Genomic DNA, 15,599 nt, shown 5'->3' on the forward strand with positions numbered 1-15,599 from the left:
CGCCCTGTGAATTGGCCTGCACATGCAGACACACACACACACACACACTGGATGATTGAAGTTTCAGCTGATCCTGCAAACCCCTTCTCAGTAAAACCAAGACTGTTTCTCCTGCAGAGTTTCTGTTTTTTGTTCTCTCCCCCTCCCTTTTCCCCCTTCTTACCTGGAGCTGAATCTTCTCTCTCTCTCTGTCTCTCTCACATTGCTGTGAAGCTGAGAGAGAGAGTGAGCGAGAGAGAGGAAATCACCAGCATGACGCTGAAAATCCGCCTGGGGATCTCCATGGGAACACACATTCCAGGCTGTGGCTTCATCTCCATTTACAGTCTCTCTTCATTCACACACTGCCGCTTTCAGCTCCTGCCAGCTATCTCTCACAATACAGTCTCTTACTGCCCACTCCCCTCTCCCCCAGTATGTGGATCACCATCGCTGCAGGGCCCCATTTCATGACTGGACAAATGGCTGGGATCCAGCTTGGTTTAAAAACAGAAAACACTGGGAATTCTCAGCAGCTCTGGCAGCATCATTTGAGAGAGAGATACGGTTAAGGTATCAGATAGAACTGAGCTCTGAGGGATACGTTTTTGGAGAGGAGGGATCGGAGCATATGGTGAGAGCATGAGGACCTCATTATACACACTGCAACCTCCCAGTTCTCCAGATTGCCCAGAAGTCTCCCAGTTCCCGTGTCTCATCTCCTTGCGGACAATATTCTGTGTTTAGTTGCCATGATGTTTGGTGGTGTTGATGGGTACAACTGTTCCAAGCTTGGAGGCGCTGCTCTCAGTCTGACTCCCTTGGTGACAGATTTACCAGTCACATCCTAACTCATATCCCTGGGCTCCCGAATTCCCATCAGATGCCACAGACCCCAGTCTGTGTCTGCTAGGGTGAGCTCCTACTGTGGGTGAGCTCCTACTGTGGGTGACTGAGAACTCGGGAACTGCCATTTCTCCAGCACCTTTCACTACCTCAGGATGTCTCTTCACAGTCAATGGTGTACATTTTGAAGTGTAGTCACTGTGGGAAAGCGGCAGCCAATTTGTGCACAGCAGGATCCCAGGAACAGCAATGTGATAATCACCAGATATTCAGGTTTCCGGTGATGTTTCTCTGAGGGATAAACATAGGCCCCAGGACACAGGATTAGCAGTCATGGCAACTGTCACACCCACCTGAGAGGACAGTTTAACACCTGAAAGATGGCACAATGACAGTGGCATTTAAACCCATGACCGTCTGACTCGGTGAGAGTGTAAGTATTTGGACCATGGGGAGAGTTGGCAGCTGTGGAGTTGCACCCCAAACATGCGTGCAGAAGGATTCTGTCTGTAGTTTCAGGGTTAATATCAATAGGTTATAGTTATATGTTATGGAGTTAGGCTGCGGTACAAGGATGTCTGCAAGTGAGACCTTAAGTGGACTGGGTTCCGAGTCGATGCATGGGAAATCCTTGCTGCTGACCGGAATGCCTGGAGACAAGCAGTCAGGAAGGGCATGGAAAAAGCAAGGGACACAAGAAATGAGCAGATGGTGAAGAGAACCTGGTGGAGAAAAAAACATCAGGTGACCTCTGGTCAATACTATTCATCTATACTAGCTGTGAGAGAGAATGCGCTCACAGATCAGGCACAGCAGGCAATGTTCTAAATACAGAAGTGACATTTTTAAAATTCATTTATGGGATGAGGGTGTTGCTAGCTCAGCCAGCATTTATTGCCCTTGAGGTGGTGGTGAGCTGCCTTTTTGAACCGCTGCAGTCCATGTGGTGTAGGTACACCCACTGTGCTGTTAGGAAGAGGGTTCCAGGATTTTGAGCCAGCGACAGTGAAGGAACGGTGATATATTTCCAAGTCAGGATGGTGAGTGACTTGGAGGGGAACTTGCAGATAATGGTGTTCCCATATGCTTGCTGCCCTTGTCCTTCTAGACGGTAGAGGTCGTGGATTTGGAAGGTGCTGTCAAAGGAGCCTTGGTGAGTTTCTGCAGTGCATCTACCTTGAGTATAGACCATTATATCCTGAGACAGTCAAGATGCCATCAGTAAATTATATGATTACAACAATGACAGGGACAATATTGGGATGTCACAACTTACACCCAGTTTCACAAAGACTCTCAGTGAATTATTAGATATAGTAACAGGAATAGGCCATTCACCCCCTCAGACTTGTTCAATTACATCATTGCTGATCAGGTTATGAAGGGAATCTGAGTTACATCATTATTATTTATTGGTTCATTGTCAGTGAGTTACTATTGGAATAAAAACAGAAAATGTTGGAAAAACTCAGCAGGTCTTACAGCATCTGTGGAGAGAGAAACAGAGTGAACGTTTCGAGTCTGTAGGACCCTTCTTCTATTGGACACTAGTGGAATCAAAGTTCTCATCAATGTCCTGGAGCCTGCAATGAGTTCATTGAGAACAATTGATAATGTGAAGAGTCGCTGCTCCTCCCAGCCGCTAGGCGCGCTAAACTAGGGCTCCGGGACCAATCCCGATTGGCTGGAATACCGAGGACTGTGATGTATGTGATTGCCTAGAGGAACGAGGACGGCGAGGCGTGATTGGCTGGAGGGGTAGGAACACGCTGATTGCATAAAGTAAGCATGATGGGCGATGATTGGCTAAAGTACCAGGAGCGCAGTGGGCCCTGATTGGTTGGAGGACCAAGAGCGCGATGGACGCCGGACTATTGGAGGACTGGTGGATAGGAGGTTGTTCGCGCGGGAGAATCGGATCCTCTCTTGCCCCCCCCCGGATTTTAACCCAGCGGCAGATTTTAAAGATAAATCTGTTGAACGAGTTAATAAATTTTATCTCTGAAGTGAACCAGGGTCAGAAGATGCGGGTGAATGTGGAGAATATCGTTTCCGAAATGGAAACTTTCGACCTGGTTGCTGAGGATGACAGTGTCCTGGAGAAACGTGAGTCGGGGGAGGGATGTTAACCCATTGACTAAGCCATTAACTTATTAACTAGACTCACTAACTCGGCCATTGATCCCCGGTATAGGGAGTCTGTGTGTTTGGAGAGGGGGGATTTTCCATTGCTGCCCCCACCCCCCCCCCATCTGAATCATTAATTTCCTCGTAGACATCGATTAATGTTTAATAAACAGGAAGAGATTACATTTTATATGGCGCCTGCATCATCCACCAAACGCCTCAGTACGAGATAGTGAAGAGCAGCCACTACAGTGGGAGAAAGCAGTCAATTTGTGCACAGCAAGATCCCACAAACAGCAATGAGATACTGACCCAGATCATCTGTTTTTAGTGATGTTGGTTGAGGGATAAATATCGGCCCCAGGACACCGGGGAGAACTCCCCCCTGCTCTTCTTCCAATAGTGGCTGTGGGATCTTTTACCCCCACCCGAGAGGGCAGACGGGGCCTCGGTTTAATGTCTCATCCTGAAAGACAGCACCTCCGACAGTGCGGCGCTCCCTCAGCACTGACCCTCTGACAGTGCGGCGCTCCCTCAGCACTGACCCTCCGACAGTGCGCCGCTCCCTCGGCACTGACCCTCCGACAGTACAGCGCTCCCTCAGCACTGACCCTCCGACAGTGCGGCGCTCCCTCAGCACTGACCCTCCGACAGTGCGGCACTCCCTCAGTACTGACCCTCCGACAGTGCGGCGCTCCCTCAGCACTGACCCTCCGACAGTGCGGCGCTCCCTCAGCACTGACCCTCCGACGGCGCGCCGCTCCCTCAGCACTGACCCTCCGACGGCGCGCCGCTCCCTCGGCACTGACCCTCTGACGGCGCGCCGCTCCCTCGGCACTGACCCTCCGACGGCACGCCGCTCCCTCGGCACTGACCCTCCAACGGCGCGCCGCTCCCTCGGCACTGACCCTTCGACTGTGTATCTCTCCACAGCCTTAGCCTGGTTCCTGGTGTCCTTTTGAGTTGGGCAGTGAGGCCCGCCCTGGGCAGTGGTGCGGCCTGTATTGTCGAATACCTGTGCTCGTGGGATTGTGACTGTGGTCACAGCATGCTGGCAGTTGTATGGGAGATCGGATTAGAGGGACTTTGCAGAACGTATTCTGCTGTTTCTGTTTTTTAAAAACTATCTGTTTCTACTTTTTTATGTTAGTGTTGGAGCACTGTATCACATACCGCTTGAAGGAAGAAGGCATTGTGAACGAATGGTTTGCATTCAGCGCGACACGAGGTGGCATTGCTCTTAATGCAGACAATGTGGAGATTTTTGAACATGAGGTAACGAATTAAGAAAGTCTCACACTAGGAGTGCTATGAACAGTCCTGATCACCACCATATTTCAAAAAGGATATAGAAGCACTGGAGAAAGTGAAATAAATATGATACGGATGACACAAAAATTGGTGGGGTGGTTAATAGTGAGGAGGATAGCCTGGGCTGGAGGGTTTTAGTTACGAGGAGAGATTGGATAGACTGGGGTTATTTTCCCTGGAGCAGAGGAGATTGAAGGGGGACATGATTGAAGTGTAAAAAATTATGAGCGGCATAGTTATGGTAGACAGGAGGGAACTTTTCCCCTTGGTGGAGGGATCAATAACCAGGGGGCATAGATTTAAGGTAAGGGGCAGGACGTTTAGAGGGGATGTGAGGAAGAATTTTTTCACCAAGGGTGGTGGGAATCTGGAACTCACTGCCTGAAAGGGTGGTAGAGGCAGAAACCCTCATAACATTTAAGAAATATTTGGATGTGCACTTGCGATGCCATGGCATACAAGGCTACGGGCCTAGTGCTGGAAAATGGGATTAGAATAGTTAGGTACTTGTTTGACTGGCGCAGACTCGATGGGCCGAAGGGCCTTTTTCTGTGCTGTATACCTCTATGATGTAAGATTTACTGGAAACAATCCTGATCTCCACTTTTCGAAAAGGATATAGAAGCACTGGAGAAAGTGAAAAAAAGATTTACCGGAACTGAGAGGTTATAACTACCAGGAAATATTGAACAGGCTGGGGCTATCTTCTCTAGAAAAGAGAAGGATGATGGGTGACCTGATCGACGTGGTTTTGATCGGTTCAACGTAGAGAAGATGTTTCCGCTTGTGGGGAGACCAGAACTAGGGGCCATCAATATAAGATAGTCACTAACAAATCCGACCGGGAATTCAGGAGAAACTTCTTAACCCCTAGAGTGGGGAGAATGTACTGCCTGAAAGGGTCTTGGAAGCAGATCCAATAGTCATGCTGTAAAGGGAATTGGATAAATACTGAAAAAGGAGAAATTTGCAGGGCTATGGGGAGAGAGCTGGGGGGAATGGGACTAATTGGATAGACCTTTCAAACAGCCGCCCTGATGGTCTGTATGGCCTCTTCCTGTACTGCATGGCTCTACACAATTTGTGCCTCTTGTACCACTGGAGCACCGACTGTGAGTACTCCAGCTTCAGTGGGAATCGCTGTCATGTTGGGGCTGGAGGAGTGTAGAAAGGGCTGCAAAGTGATGCTAGATGTTAGTTGTGATTTTTTTTTTCTACTTTTAAGTGTGTGCCGGTCAAACGTTAACGCCTGCAGCCTGGTGGTGTGGATTTCAGACCACTGACTGCTCAGCAGCAAGAATGTGGGAAGTGGGTTGATGAGTAGAGATGAGGTTACTTTCCATGGCCTTTGAATCACCTGGCCTGTGTGAGCTTAAGTATTCACAGTTGCCTCCCTATCCAGGTATCTTCTATGTTATAAATGCTGTCAAACTGAAGTATTGAATCACTTCCCAAAGGCAGTAGCACACACGGGTCACAGATCATCTCCTCCAGAATGAACAGTAGTGAATTGAAGTAATTCTGCCTGGAATTTCATCCATTAAGACAGCCAACAGAACATTATTCTCATCCCCACTTCCACCTTAATCCAGAAATGTTTTCTCTTGGCAGATCCTTAGTAAAAAAGCCAATAAGTCTCGCCCGGCAACAGTCAGACAGAACAACCGGGCACCTATGCAGGACCTGAACACTCTTGAAGAGCTGTATCCTTTTAAACAAACACAAAGTATAAAATGTGTGTAATGTTCTCAGGTGATGATATTGGGAAAAGTCTGTTATTAATGTAATAACTTTACATAGCACTTTTCTTAACTTCCGAAACTATAATTTGGTACAAAATTAATTGTCACATGGGCAAATGCAGGTTAACTAAGGAAAGCCAGCATGGATTCCTTAGGGGAAATTCATCTTTAACTAACTTGCTGGAGTTTCTTGAAGCGGTAACAGAGGTTTGATGAGGGTAATGCTGTTGAAGTGGTGTACCTGAACTTCCAAAAGGCATTTGATACAGTGCCACACAATTGACTTGTGAGCAAAGTTATAGTTCGTGGAATAAAAGGCAAAGCAGCAACATGGAAACAGATTTGGCTGGGTGACAGGAAACAGAGTAGTGGTTAGTGGATGCTTTTTAGGCTGGAGGAAGGTTTGTAGTTGAGTTCCCCAGGGGCCAGTATCGGGACCCTTGCTTTTCCTGATATATATTAATGCCCTAGGCCTTGGTGTGCAGGGAACAGTTTCAAAGTTTGCGGACGACACAAAACTTGGAAGCATTGTAAACTGTGAGGAGGACGGCGTAGAACTTCAAAAGGGCAGACAAGCTGGTGGAGAGGCGGAAGATGAAGTTCAGTGTGGAGAAATGTGGAGTGATACATTTTGGTAGATAGAACGTGGAAAGACAGTACAAAATAGGGGCACAACTCAGGGTGCAGGAGCAGAGGGCCCTGGGTGTATTTGTGGATAAGCCAATAAAGATGGTCGGACAGGTTGAGAGCATGGTTAATAAAGTGTACGGTATCCTGTGCTTTTATATACAGGGGCATAGAGTATAAGAGCAAGGAGGTTATGTCAAACTTATATAAGTCACTGGTTCAGCCTCAGCTGGAGTATTGCGTCCAGTAATGGGCACCACACTTTAGGATGGATGTGAAGGCATTGGAGGGAGTGCAGAAAAGATTCACGAGAATGGTTCCAGGGATGAGAAACTTCAATACTGAAGGTAGATTGGAGAAATTGGGACTATTTTCCTTATAGAAAAGAAGGTTGAGTGATTTGATAGAAGCTTTCAAAATCATGAGGGTCTGGACAGAGTAGATGGGGAGAAACTGTCCCCATTGGCAGAAAGGTAGAGAACGACAGGGCACAGATTGAGTGTAATTGGTTTATAAAAAAAAGCAAAAGCGCTATGAGACAAAACTTCCATGCAGCGAGCAGTTAGGGTCTGGAATGTACTGCCTCAGAGTGCAGTCGAGGCAGGTTCAATTGAAGCATTCAGGAGGGAATTAGATGATTATTTGAAAAGAAACAACCTGCAGGGCGAAGGCAGGAGACTGGCACAAGGTGAGACATGCATTCGGAGAGCTGGTGCAGACACGGACCAGATGATGATCTGCACAGTAACAATTCTATGATTGTTTCACCACATCAGGGTGACCCAAAGCGTGCTGCAGCCATTTACGTTCAGAACTCACCCACTTCTGTTATCAAACGCTGACAGCCCATTTACACTCTGCAAGATCCCATAAACTGCAGTATGGTAAGGTGACTGGTCATTCTGTGTATGGTGCTGTGAGTTGAGGGATAAATGTTGATCCGGACAGCAGGAGAGCTCTCTGAATGCAGCCACAGGATCTTTTTATGTCCTGAAAATCTGAAAAATGGGCCCTTTGACTCTGCAGCACTCCCTCAGCCCTGAAGCGTCAGGCAGATTCTGAGCTCAAGCCCTGGAGCGGGCCTTGGACCTCTGAGGCGAGAGTGCCACCAGATAATCTGGCAGCGCAGCCATTGTGAGGAGGTTGAGTCGGGGACAGAGCAGTGAGTTTATTTGAACGTATTGAGGGTGTGGGCAGGTTAATCTCTTAAGTGTAACAAAATCTAAAGCAGAAGCCTTGGCTCTAGTGCAGGAAGAGAGGGAGGGTGTAATTGAGGGCTTACATGGAGCATTAACACTGGTATGTTACTGTGCTGTAAATTCAACGTAAAGAATCGCTGGGAAAGGGAGTGTAGCAGCGACAACTGAGTTACCGTGCGGCCAGTACGTTTCCTTTAACTCTAGGCAGTGTCCAAGCAGAGACGGAGGAAGAGAATCTGCTGGATTCCTATGCCACACTATCTAAGGTATTTTGTAGATGAGGATGTTATCCCTTTTGAGGGTCATGATTAAACTTGCTGCCTTTCTCCCTGAGCTTTGGATTTGAAAAGCCACAGTCCTCCCTTCCTAGTCCTTTGCAATTGGAACCGCGTAACTGAGTTCTTGGTGGAGTTTTTTTCCTGCTGTGTGTTCTTTTCCCCCTCTTCTGAGGGAATAGTCACCTCTTGTTCAATGCCCATCTGGGAAATGATGGGTTGTGAATTACTTTTTTCTGTAGTGTACTGACACTGCCCGAGTCGGGGTGGGTGGGGTGAAATGGCTCCCTCGTTTTGTACTGATTGTTTTTGGAGGGGTGGGGTGTGGGCTGCCTGTGTTTGATGGGGGGTGGGTGGTGGGGTTTACACTGATTGTTCTTGGAGAGAGGTTGGGGGTGTCTGTTTTCTTGGTGGGGTTAGGGGGGGAGGTTTGTACGGAGATTGTTTTTGGAGGGTGGGTGGGCTGCCTGTGTTTGGTGAGGTGCTTGTTCCCGTTTGTGCTTCGGATTGAATGATTTTTTTTTCCCTCCGTAGGCAGGTTCACAGAAGCGTGTGCTGACCACTCCAGAGCATCCGCAGTCGAAGAAGGTGTCGATTACCCGCAGCCCACGTCTGCTCTTCTCCCCGGCTTCTTTTTCTCCAAGGTAACAGTGCAGTTTGACAAACCAGTGACATAGACCTGGAAATACACAGCAGCATTTGGAGAGATATCGGTCAAACGGCCTGTGACAGGCTATTAAGCCCACTGCCTCTCTATGCTAACAGCCGCCCTCCCGGCCGGTGCCCGCGGCGAGAGCCGCCCTCCCGGCCGGTGCCCGCAGCGAGAGCCGCCCTCCCGGCCGGTGCCCGTGCATTTCTATCCCTTGTCACTTTGCCCTGCGGTTTATAGGGGCCACACACCTTCAAGCAATGATGTAAGCTCTGTTGCAAATGTTAACTTGTATATTTCCCATTCTCACATGCTGAGTGACCTGCTGTGTGTTTCCAGCTTCACATGTGCTGGGCTTTCCTAACTTGCCAAATTTAATATGATGGCTGTCATGTCTTGGGTGTAAAATAAAATCCAAACTTTCTTTTTTCACCGCCTTTTATTTCTATACACTAAACCGGTGAAAGTGATTAATCTCCCCCCTTTCTCCCTGCACTGTGGGTGTACCGACACTGCCTGAACTGCAGCGCTTCAAGAAGGCAACTCACCACCAGCTTCTCAAGGGCAATTAGGAATGGGCAATAAATGCTGATCTAGCCAGCAATACCCACATCCCATTGAAAGTGTAAAATAAGCAATTGCTCCCTCAGTATTGCCTATGGGGAATGTTGGTCTGGATTGTGGAGCTCAAGTCTCTGGAGTGGGGTTTAGCCTCACAACCATCTGGCTCTGCGGTGAGTGTGCTACCCACTGAGGGCTGATGCCCTAACCCAGTAAGCGTTTGTATGAACAGTTTGGATAAGTTGAAGTGTGTACAAAGCTACACTGCCCATATCCTAATGTTCACCAAATCCCGTTCACCCATTTACCCCGTGCTTGATGACCTATGTTGGCTCCTGGTTCACCGATAGCTTGATTTTAAAACTCTCATTCCTGTTTTCAAATCTTTCCATGGCCACCTCCACCGCCCCCACCCCACCTTCCAGCCACCTATCTTTGTAACTCCATTCCTACCACCCTCCAAGATCCCTGCGCTCCTCCAATTCCAGCCTCTTCAACATCCCCCGATTCCCATCGCTCCACCATTGGCGGCCGTGCCTTCAGCTACCTGGGGCCCTAAGCTCTGGAATTCCCTCCCTCAACCTCTCCCCCTCTCTTGCTCTCGCTCCTCCTTTAAGATGCTCCTTAAAACCCACCTCTTTGACCGAGACTTTCATCACCTGCCCATAATATCTCCTTGTGGCTTGGGGTCAAATTCTGTCTGATTTACGTTCCTGTGAAGCACCTTGGTGATGTTAAAGGTGCTTTATAAAACCTTGTTGTTGTAATTTCCAACCTTAATGAACCCCTTGTGGCTGCTTGGTGTTTGATGAGTTATTTTCCCTTTTGCCGTCCTCAGTGCTACCCCATCTCAGAAGTACAGTTCCAGAGCCAACCGCGGTGAAGTTGTCGCCTCCTTCGGCACGGCACAAGGAGCCACCTGGCATGGCATGGGCGGCAGGAGTGCCAGTGTTCAGCTGCTGGCCGCACCTGAGGACTCGATCACCAAAAGGTTTAAGTACATGTTCCAGAAGCTGCGTGACGTCCGAGATGGTAATTCCCGCTTGGTTGCTACTTTGTTTTTATTTCACTGGGTTTCTCCTGAAGCACCTCTCCAGCTCTGACATGGCTGAGGAAACGTGGGATAAGCTTCAGTTAGACAATACAACGCTCTTCTGTTCAGAAACCCCTTCTGCACTCTCCTGGTTAAAAACAAACATTGCAACCAGGACAGCAGGGGGTCACTGTTGGCATCAGTACCATAGGGAAATCAACAGGGTGGGGCATTGTCCTTGGACAACCCACACTGCTGAAATCAAAGCTCCCTCAGCCAGACGGAAGATCTGGACCCCCAACTCAGGAAGGATTGCCCTTGGAGGGGGTGTTGTGCAGATTCACCAGAATGATCCCGGAGCTAAAAAGGTTCAGTTCCGAGGACGGGTTGCACAGACAAGGCTGTATTCGCTCGAGTGCAGAAGATTAAGGGGTGATCTAATCAAGGGGTAAAAGATGATTAAAGGATTCAGTAGGATTGATAGAGAGAAACGGTTTCCTCTTGGGTGGGGTGGAGGACCCAGAACAAGGGGGCAGAACCTTAAAATTCGAGCCAGGCCATTCAGGGGTGATGTCAGAAAGCTCTTCTTCACACAAAGGGGAGTGGAAATCTGGAACTCTCTCCCCTAAAAAGCAGTTGAGGCTGGGGGAATCAATTGAAAATGGCAAAACTGAGACTGATAGATTTTTCTAAGGTAAGGGTATTAAGGCTCATGGGACTGAGCCAGTCAATGGAAGTAAGGTACAGATCCGTCATGATCTAGTTGATTGGAGGAACAGGTTGGAAGGACTGAATGGATTCCTCTTGTTGCTCTGTGGTACTGCTGCCCCTGGATCAGGTACTCACCTGATGGAAGGTACATTGAGGTGCGCCGCCTTATAGCTGCTCGCTTTCTGGGTGACTTAGCAGCGGTGCTGCCCGCACACTACAGATCCTTACCCCAGCATAAGCCCTCGGGAGGAGACAGCAGGGAGCTCCTTCAGCTCTTCCATAGCTCAGTGAGTAAAGGAAAGGCCAGGTGTGGTGCTGAGGCGTCCCGACAAGAGAAACATCACCTTAAAATCAGAGCCAGGTCATTCAGGAGAGAAATTAGGAAACACTTCTTCACTGGAACGCTGTTTGAAGTGTGAAACTCTCTCCCACAATAAACAGTAGGCACTCCTTCGATTAATATTAAACTTGTGGATTTTGCTAGATATAAAGGATAGAAATAGAGCAAAGGTAGGTAAATGGAGTTGGATACAGGGAAGCCATGGTGTCATTGATTAGCTCGAGGCATTGAATGGCTTCTTCCAGTTCCTGTGTCTCCAGGGACCAGACGACTTCGGTTCTGATTCCAGCTGTATTCAGTTAGTTCTCAGCTGGGAAACAAAAGTTGGCCTCAGTGCCTTTTCGGCTGAGCAAGGGGAGAAATCAGCCAGGTTTCCTGCCCCTGATGGCTTCGTGGTGCTTCAAATGTGGATCAGACTCAGCTGTGATGATCCCCTCGAATGTGGATTGTGGGAGACACCGTGCCTCAGCCAGGGGTTAATGCTTTTGGGGAATAAGGATGGGGTGAGAAAGTTGATAAGAAAATTAAGAGCTCTAAGCCGCTGCTCATTAATCCATTTCAGTTCTAAACGACAGGATTGAGGAGCTGAGTCAGGTTTTGACAGATCATTACAATATCGAGGACTTCAGATCAGTGGCTATGCCAGCTCAGGTGAGGAGCTATATTCTGCTTGTCCTATCCACCTGGACCTCACTGTAAACAGCCCATTTGGTTCAGTATTAGTAAACTCAAAACATATTGAGAAATAATTGTCACCCTTCATAAAATTCCAATAAACTGCTTAAGAAAATTCTAATGTTTAAACTGGAGAAGTCATTTGACATAATAGTGGGCCTTCTGTGTTTATTGCATGTTGATATCCTAATGTTCACCAAGTCCCATTCACCCATCAACAGTGCTTGCTGACCTACACTGGCTCTTGGTACAGCAACACCTTGGTTTTCAAATGCTTATCCTCATGTTCAAATCCTGCCATGGCCTCAGCCCTCCCTATCTCTGTAACCTCTCCCAGCACCTATCACCCTTCCTACTTCTGTAACCTCCTCCAGCCCCTACAACCCTCCCTATCTCTGTAACCTCCTACAGCTCTCCCTATCTCTAACTTCCTCCGGCCCCTACAACCCTCCCTATCTCTGTAACCTCCTCCAGCCCCTACAACCCTCCCTATCTCTGTAACCTCCTCCAGCCCCTACAATCCTCCCCAGCTCTGTAACCTCCTCCACCCCCTACAACGCCCTCTATCTCTGTAACCTCCTCCAGCCCCTACAACCTTCCCTACCTCTAACCTCCTCCAACACCAGCCTCTTGAGCATCCCCCAATTTCAATTGCTTCAGCTGCCTGGGTTAAGCTCTCGAATTCCCTCCCTAAATCTCTCCGCCTCTCCTCCTTCAAGGCGCTCATTAAAACCTAGGTATTTGGTCACCAGTCTTAATATCCCTTTGTGTTTCAGTGAGGATTTCTGCCTGATTAACACGCTGTTGCAATATCTTGAAGTACTACGTAAATACAAGTTGTTGAGGTTGGAATTTCAGCCTCCTGGACAAGTTCTGTGTGAAGGTTGTAAGTCAAAGGGTAACTATCACTTCTAGTTCCATGGTTAAAGCAAAAGCGCAGCAAAGGTGATTTGTTAAACTTGGTAAACTTAAAGATATGTGAAAGCTTCTGTCTATGCCCCACCTAGTGGTAGCACCTGATATTGTCTCTGTTAGGATCTAGGGTAAGGATTAAACAGCGAACCTGAACTGCACCCAAGTATATTGCTCAGGACAGTATGGCAGAATGTCTAAATACGCCACGAGATACAGCACCAGGGCTGAACATTTCAGTTTTAATGCCTCAATGTTACACGATCTCCTTTCATTCAGTGATGAGTGTAGTGAATGTTGTCATAAGATAAAAATAAAATAAAAACACTTGTCAGTGCTTTAGTGTGTATGGTGCTGAATCCTTTGACAAGTTACTAGAATATTGAGCAGTTTAGATCGGTGACTATGCCAACTCAGGTGAGGAGCAGTACTCTAGTTGTTCTAAGTCATATCATAATTGATATAAAGAATGGCGGAGCAGGCTCGAAGGGCCAAATGGCCTCCTCCTGCTCCTATTTTCTATGTATCCATCTGGACCTTGCACTAAGTTGTTCACTTGATTCAGTACTGACAAGTCTTTAGCTGAAGACCAGCCTTTTGATAACAACTGGTAGATAATAATTCAGTTAACATCTGACAGGTAGGATAGCACTTTTGTTGATGGTGTTTTTCTCAAATCATTAACGTTCAGAAGCTGGTCCTGCTGTGGGTTTTCCAGGATTTTCTATTCATTGTTTCCTGTCTTTATCTCCCTCCCAGCCAGTTCCTGCACGAATAGTTAATGACCAGTAACAAGCACTCAGACACAGGAGAGGTTTATACAGCAGCAAAAACTTGCATTTATTTAACACCATAAAGATAGCAGAATGTCCCAAGACGCTTGACAGGAACATTAGCAAATAAGATTTAACAATGAGACATGTAGGGCAATATTATGGACATGTGACCAAAAGCTCAATCAAAAAGGTATGTTTTAAGTAGCATCTTAAAGGAGAGGAGAGGGAGGCGGAGAGGTTTAGGGAGGGAATTCCAGAGCTTAGGGTCCAGGCAGCAGAAGGCACGGCCACCAATAGTGGAGCGATTAAAATTAGGAATGTACAAGTGGCCGGAATTAGAGGAGTGCAGAGATCTCTGTTGATTGTAGGGCTGGGAGTTTCCAGAGATAGGGAGAAGATGAGGCCATAGAGGGATTTAAAAGCAAGGATACCCAGAGAGCCAGTGTCAGTCAGTGAGCACTGGAGATCAAAAGGGAGATGAACTAGACCTATTGGAATCCTGCCCACCTACCAGAATTAACCAGAGGTCAGACTTTTGTCCGTTACCCTTATTAATCATTCTTTTCAATTCATTGCAGGAGCCGGTAACGTTTCTAGGGCAGATCGCATGTGACAGCAATGGAAAGCTCAACGCAAAGTCAGTGATATTGCAGGGAGACCTGAAACATTCTGCAGGAATGCAAGTGCCGGTGGACCTGTCAGATCTGAAGGATTACTCGCTGTTTCCCGGGCAGGTGAGTGAAGCTGAGTAACAGTGGGAGTTTGGCGAGATAAATTCAATACTTGCTGGTTTGTGGGCTCGCCTCCAACATGCAACGTGGGCTCATGGTTTCCTATCAAAGCCCATCATCCCTCACTGGATTCCAGAATGACTGTACTGGAGGGGGTGTAAATCCAGTGAAACCTGTAAAAACAGACACTTATTGGGAGACCCAGATAAATTCTGTAATAAAATATACAGAATGCACTCTGAAAGCATGGACTCTTGCAAATTGCAAACAGCCTTCGAGGCACTGTTTACACCTTAACACAGATAGTAGGCCAGCAGGCTTTATAAAAGAAGTGGTGAGAAGCCTCTGTATCTGTGGGATCGAATGTTCGCATGGCTCCACTCAAGGGTAGAGAGTTCTGTTTGCTACCATGGGCACTGCGTAAAGAACTCACCATTTTCAGGGAAGTTTCAGTACATTCAGCCAGTTACCATGTTGATAAATATATATATATATATATTTAAAAAAAGGACAACTGGTGGCAGTTCCGAAGGTGTGTGAAATATACAGGTATTCACTGCAGTGTACCAGCAGGAGTCACTGCATCATGATGAGGAGTGGCTGATTTATTTTCTACTCCCTCTACCCCACTAACCCCAAAGCTAAATTCTGCACCCTGGCTGAGATCAGGCTGACCCCTGAGGATCACCTATATACTACAAATTAATCAGAGCTTCACTGGCAGATGAACACTTAATGTACTTGTTTAGTATTCCTCTACCTCCTGTTTTTTTAAAATATTTTTATATTCGTGGGCATTGCTAGATAGGTCAGCACTTATTGCCCTTCCCTAATTACACCCACAGTGCCGTTAGGTAAGGAGTTCTGGGATTTGGCTCAGTGACAGTGAAGGAACAGTGATGTATTTCCAAGTCAGGAAGGTGAGTGGCTTGGAGCGGAATTAGCGGGTAGTGGTGTTCCCATCTATCTGCTGCCCTTGTCCTTCTAGATGGTAGAGGTCGTGGTTTTGGAAGGTGCTGTCGAAGGAGCCTTGGTGAATTCTGGCAGTGCATCTTGTAGATGGTACACACACTGCTGCCACTGTGCGTCAGTGGTGGAGGGAGTA

At 47.5% G+C, this 15,599-nt stretch overlaps 1 protein-coding gene across 2 annotated transcripts in view; it reads left to right on the plus strand.

The window, feature by feature from the left end:
- Positions 1 to 2,689: 2,689 nt before the first annotated feature.
- pola2 (polymerase (DNA directed), alpha 2) overlaps positions 2,690 to 15,599 on the plus strand; it is a 40,222-nt gene continuing 27,312 nt past the window's right edge. The window contains exons 1-8 of one of the 2 annotated variants that reach the window (XM_078534935.1): positions 2,690 to 2,931; positions 4,103 to 4,227; positions 5,875 to 5,966; positions 8,040 to 8,097; positions 8,641 to 8,750; positions 10,155 to 10,348; positions 11,963 to 12,051; positions 14,342 to 14,497. In XM_078534935.1, the coding sequence (XP_078391061.1) occupies positions 2,850 to 2,931; positions 4,103 to 4,227; positions 5,875 to 5,966; positions 8,040 to 8,097; positions 8,641 to 8,750; positions 10,155 to 10,348; positions 11,963 to 12,051; positions 14,342 to 14,497 (906 nt within the window). In that variant the 5' untranslated portion in view covers positions 2,690 to 2,849. The remainder of the gene's footprint in view (positions 2,932 to 4,102; positions 4,228 to 5,874; positions 5,967 to 8,039; positions 8,098 to 8,640; positions 8,751 to 10,154; positions 10,349 to 11,962; positions 12,052 to 14,341; positions 14,498 to 15,599) is intronic. The other variant, XM_078534936.1, reaches the window with a different exon arrangement.

This window comes from Cetorhinus maximus, unplaced genomic scaffold (assembly GCF_964194155.1).
Source record: "Cetorhinus maximus unplaced genomic scaffold, sCetMax3.hap1.1 HAP1_SCAFFOLD_140, whole genome shotgun sequence".
Classification (NCBI taxonomy): domain Eukaryota; kingdom Metazoa; phylum Chordata; class Chondrichthyes; order Lamniformes; family Cetorhinidae; genus Cetorhinus; species Cetorhinus maximus.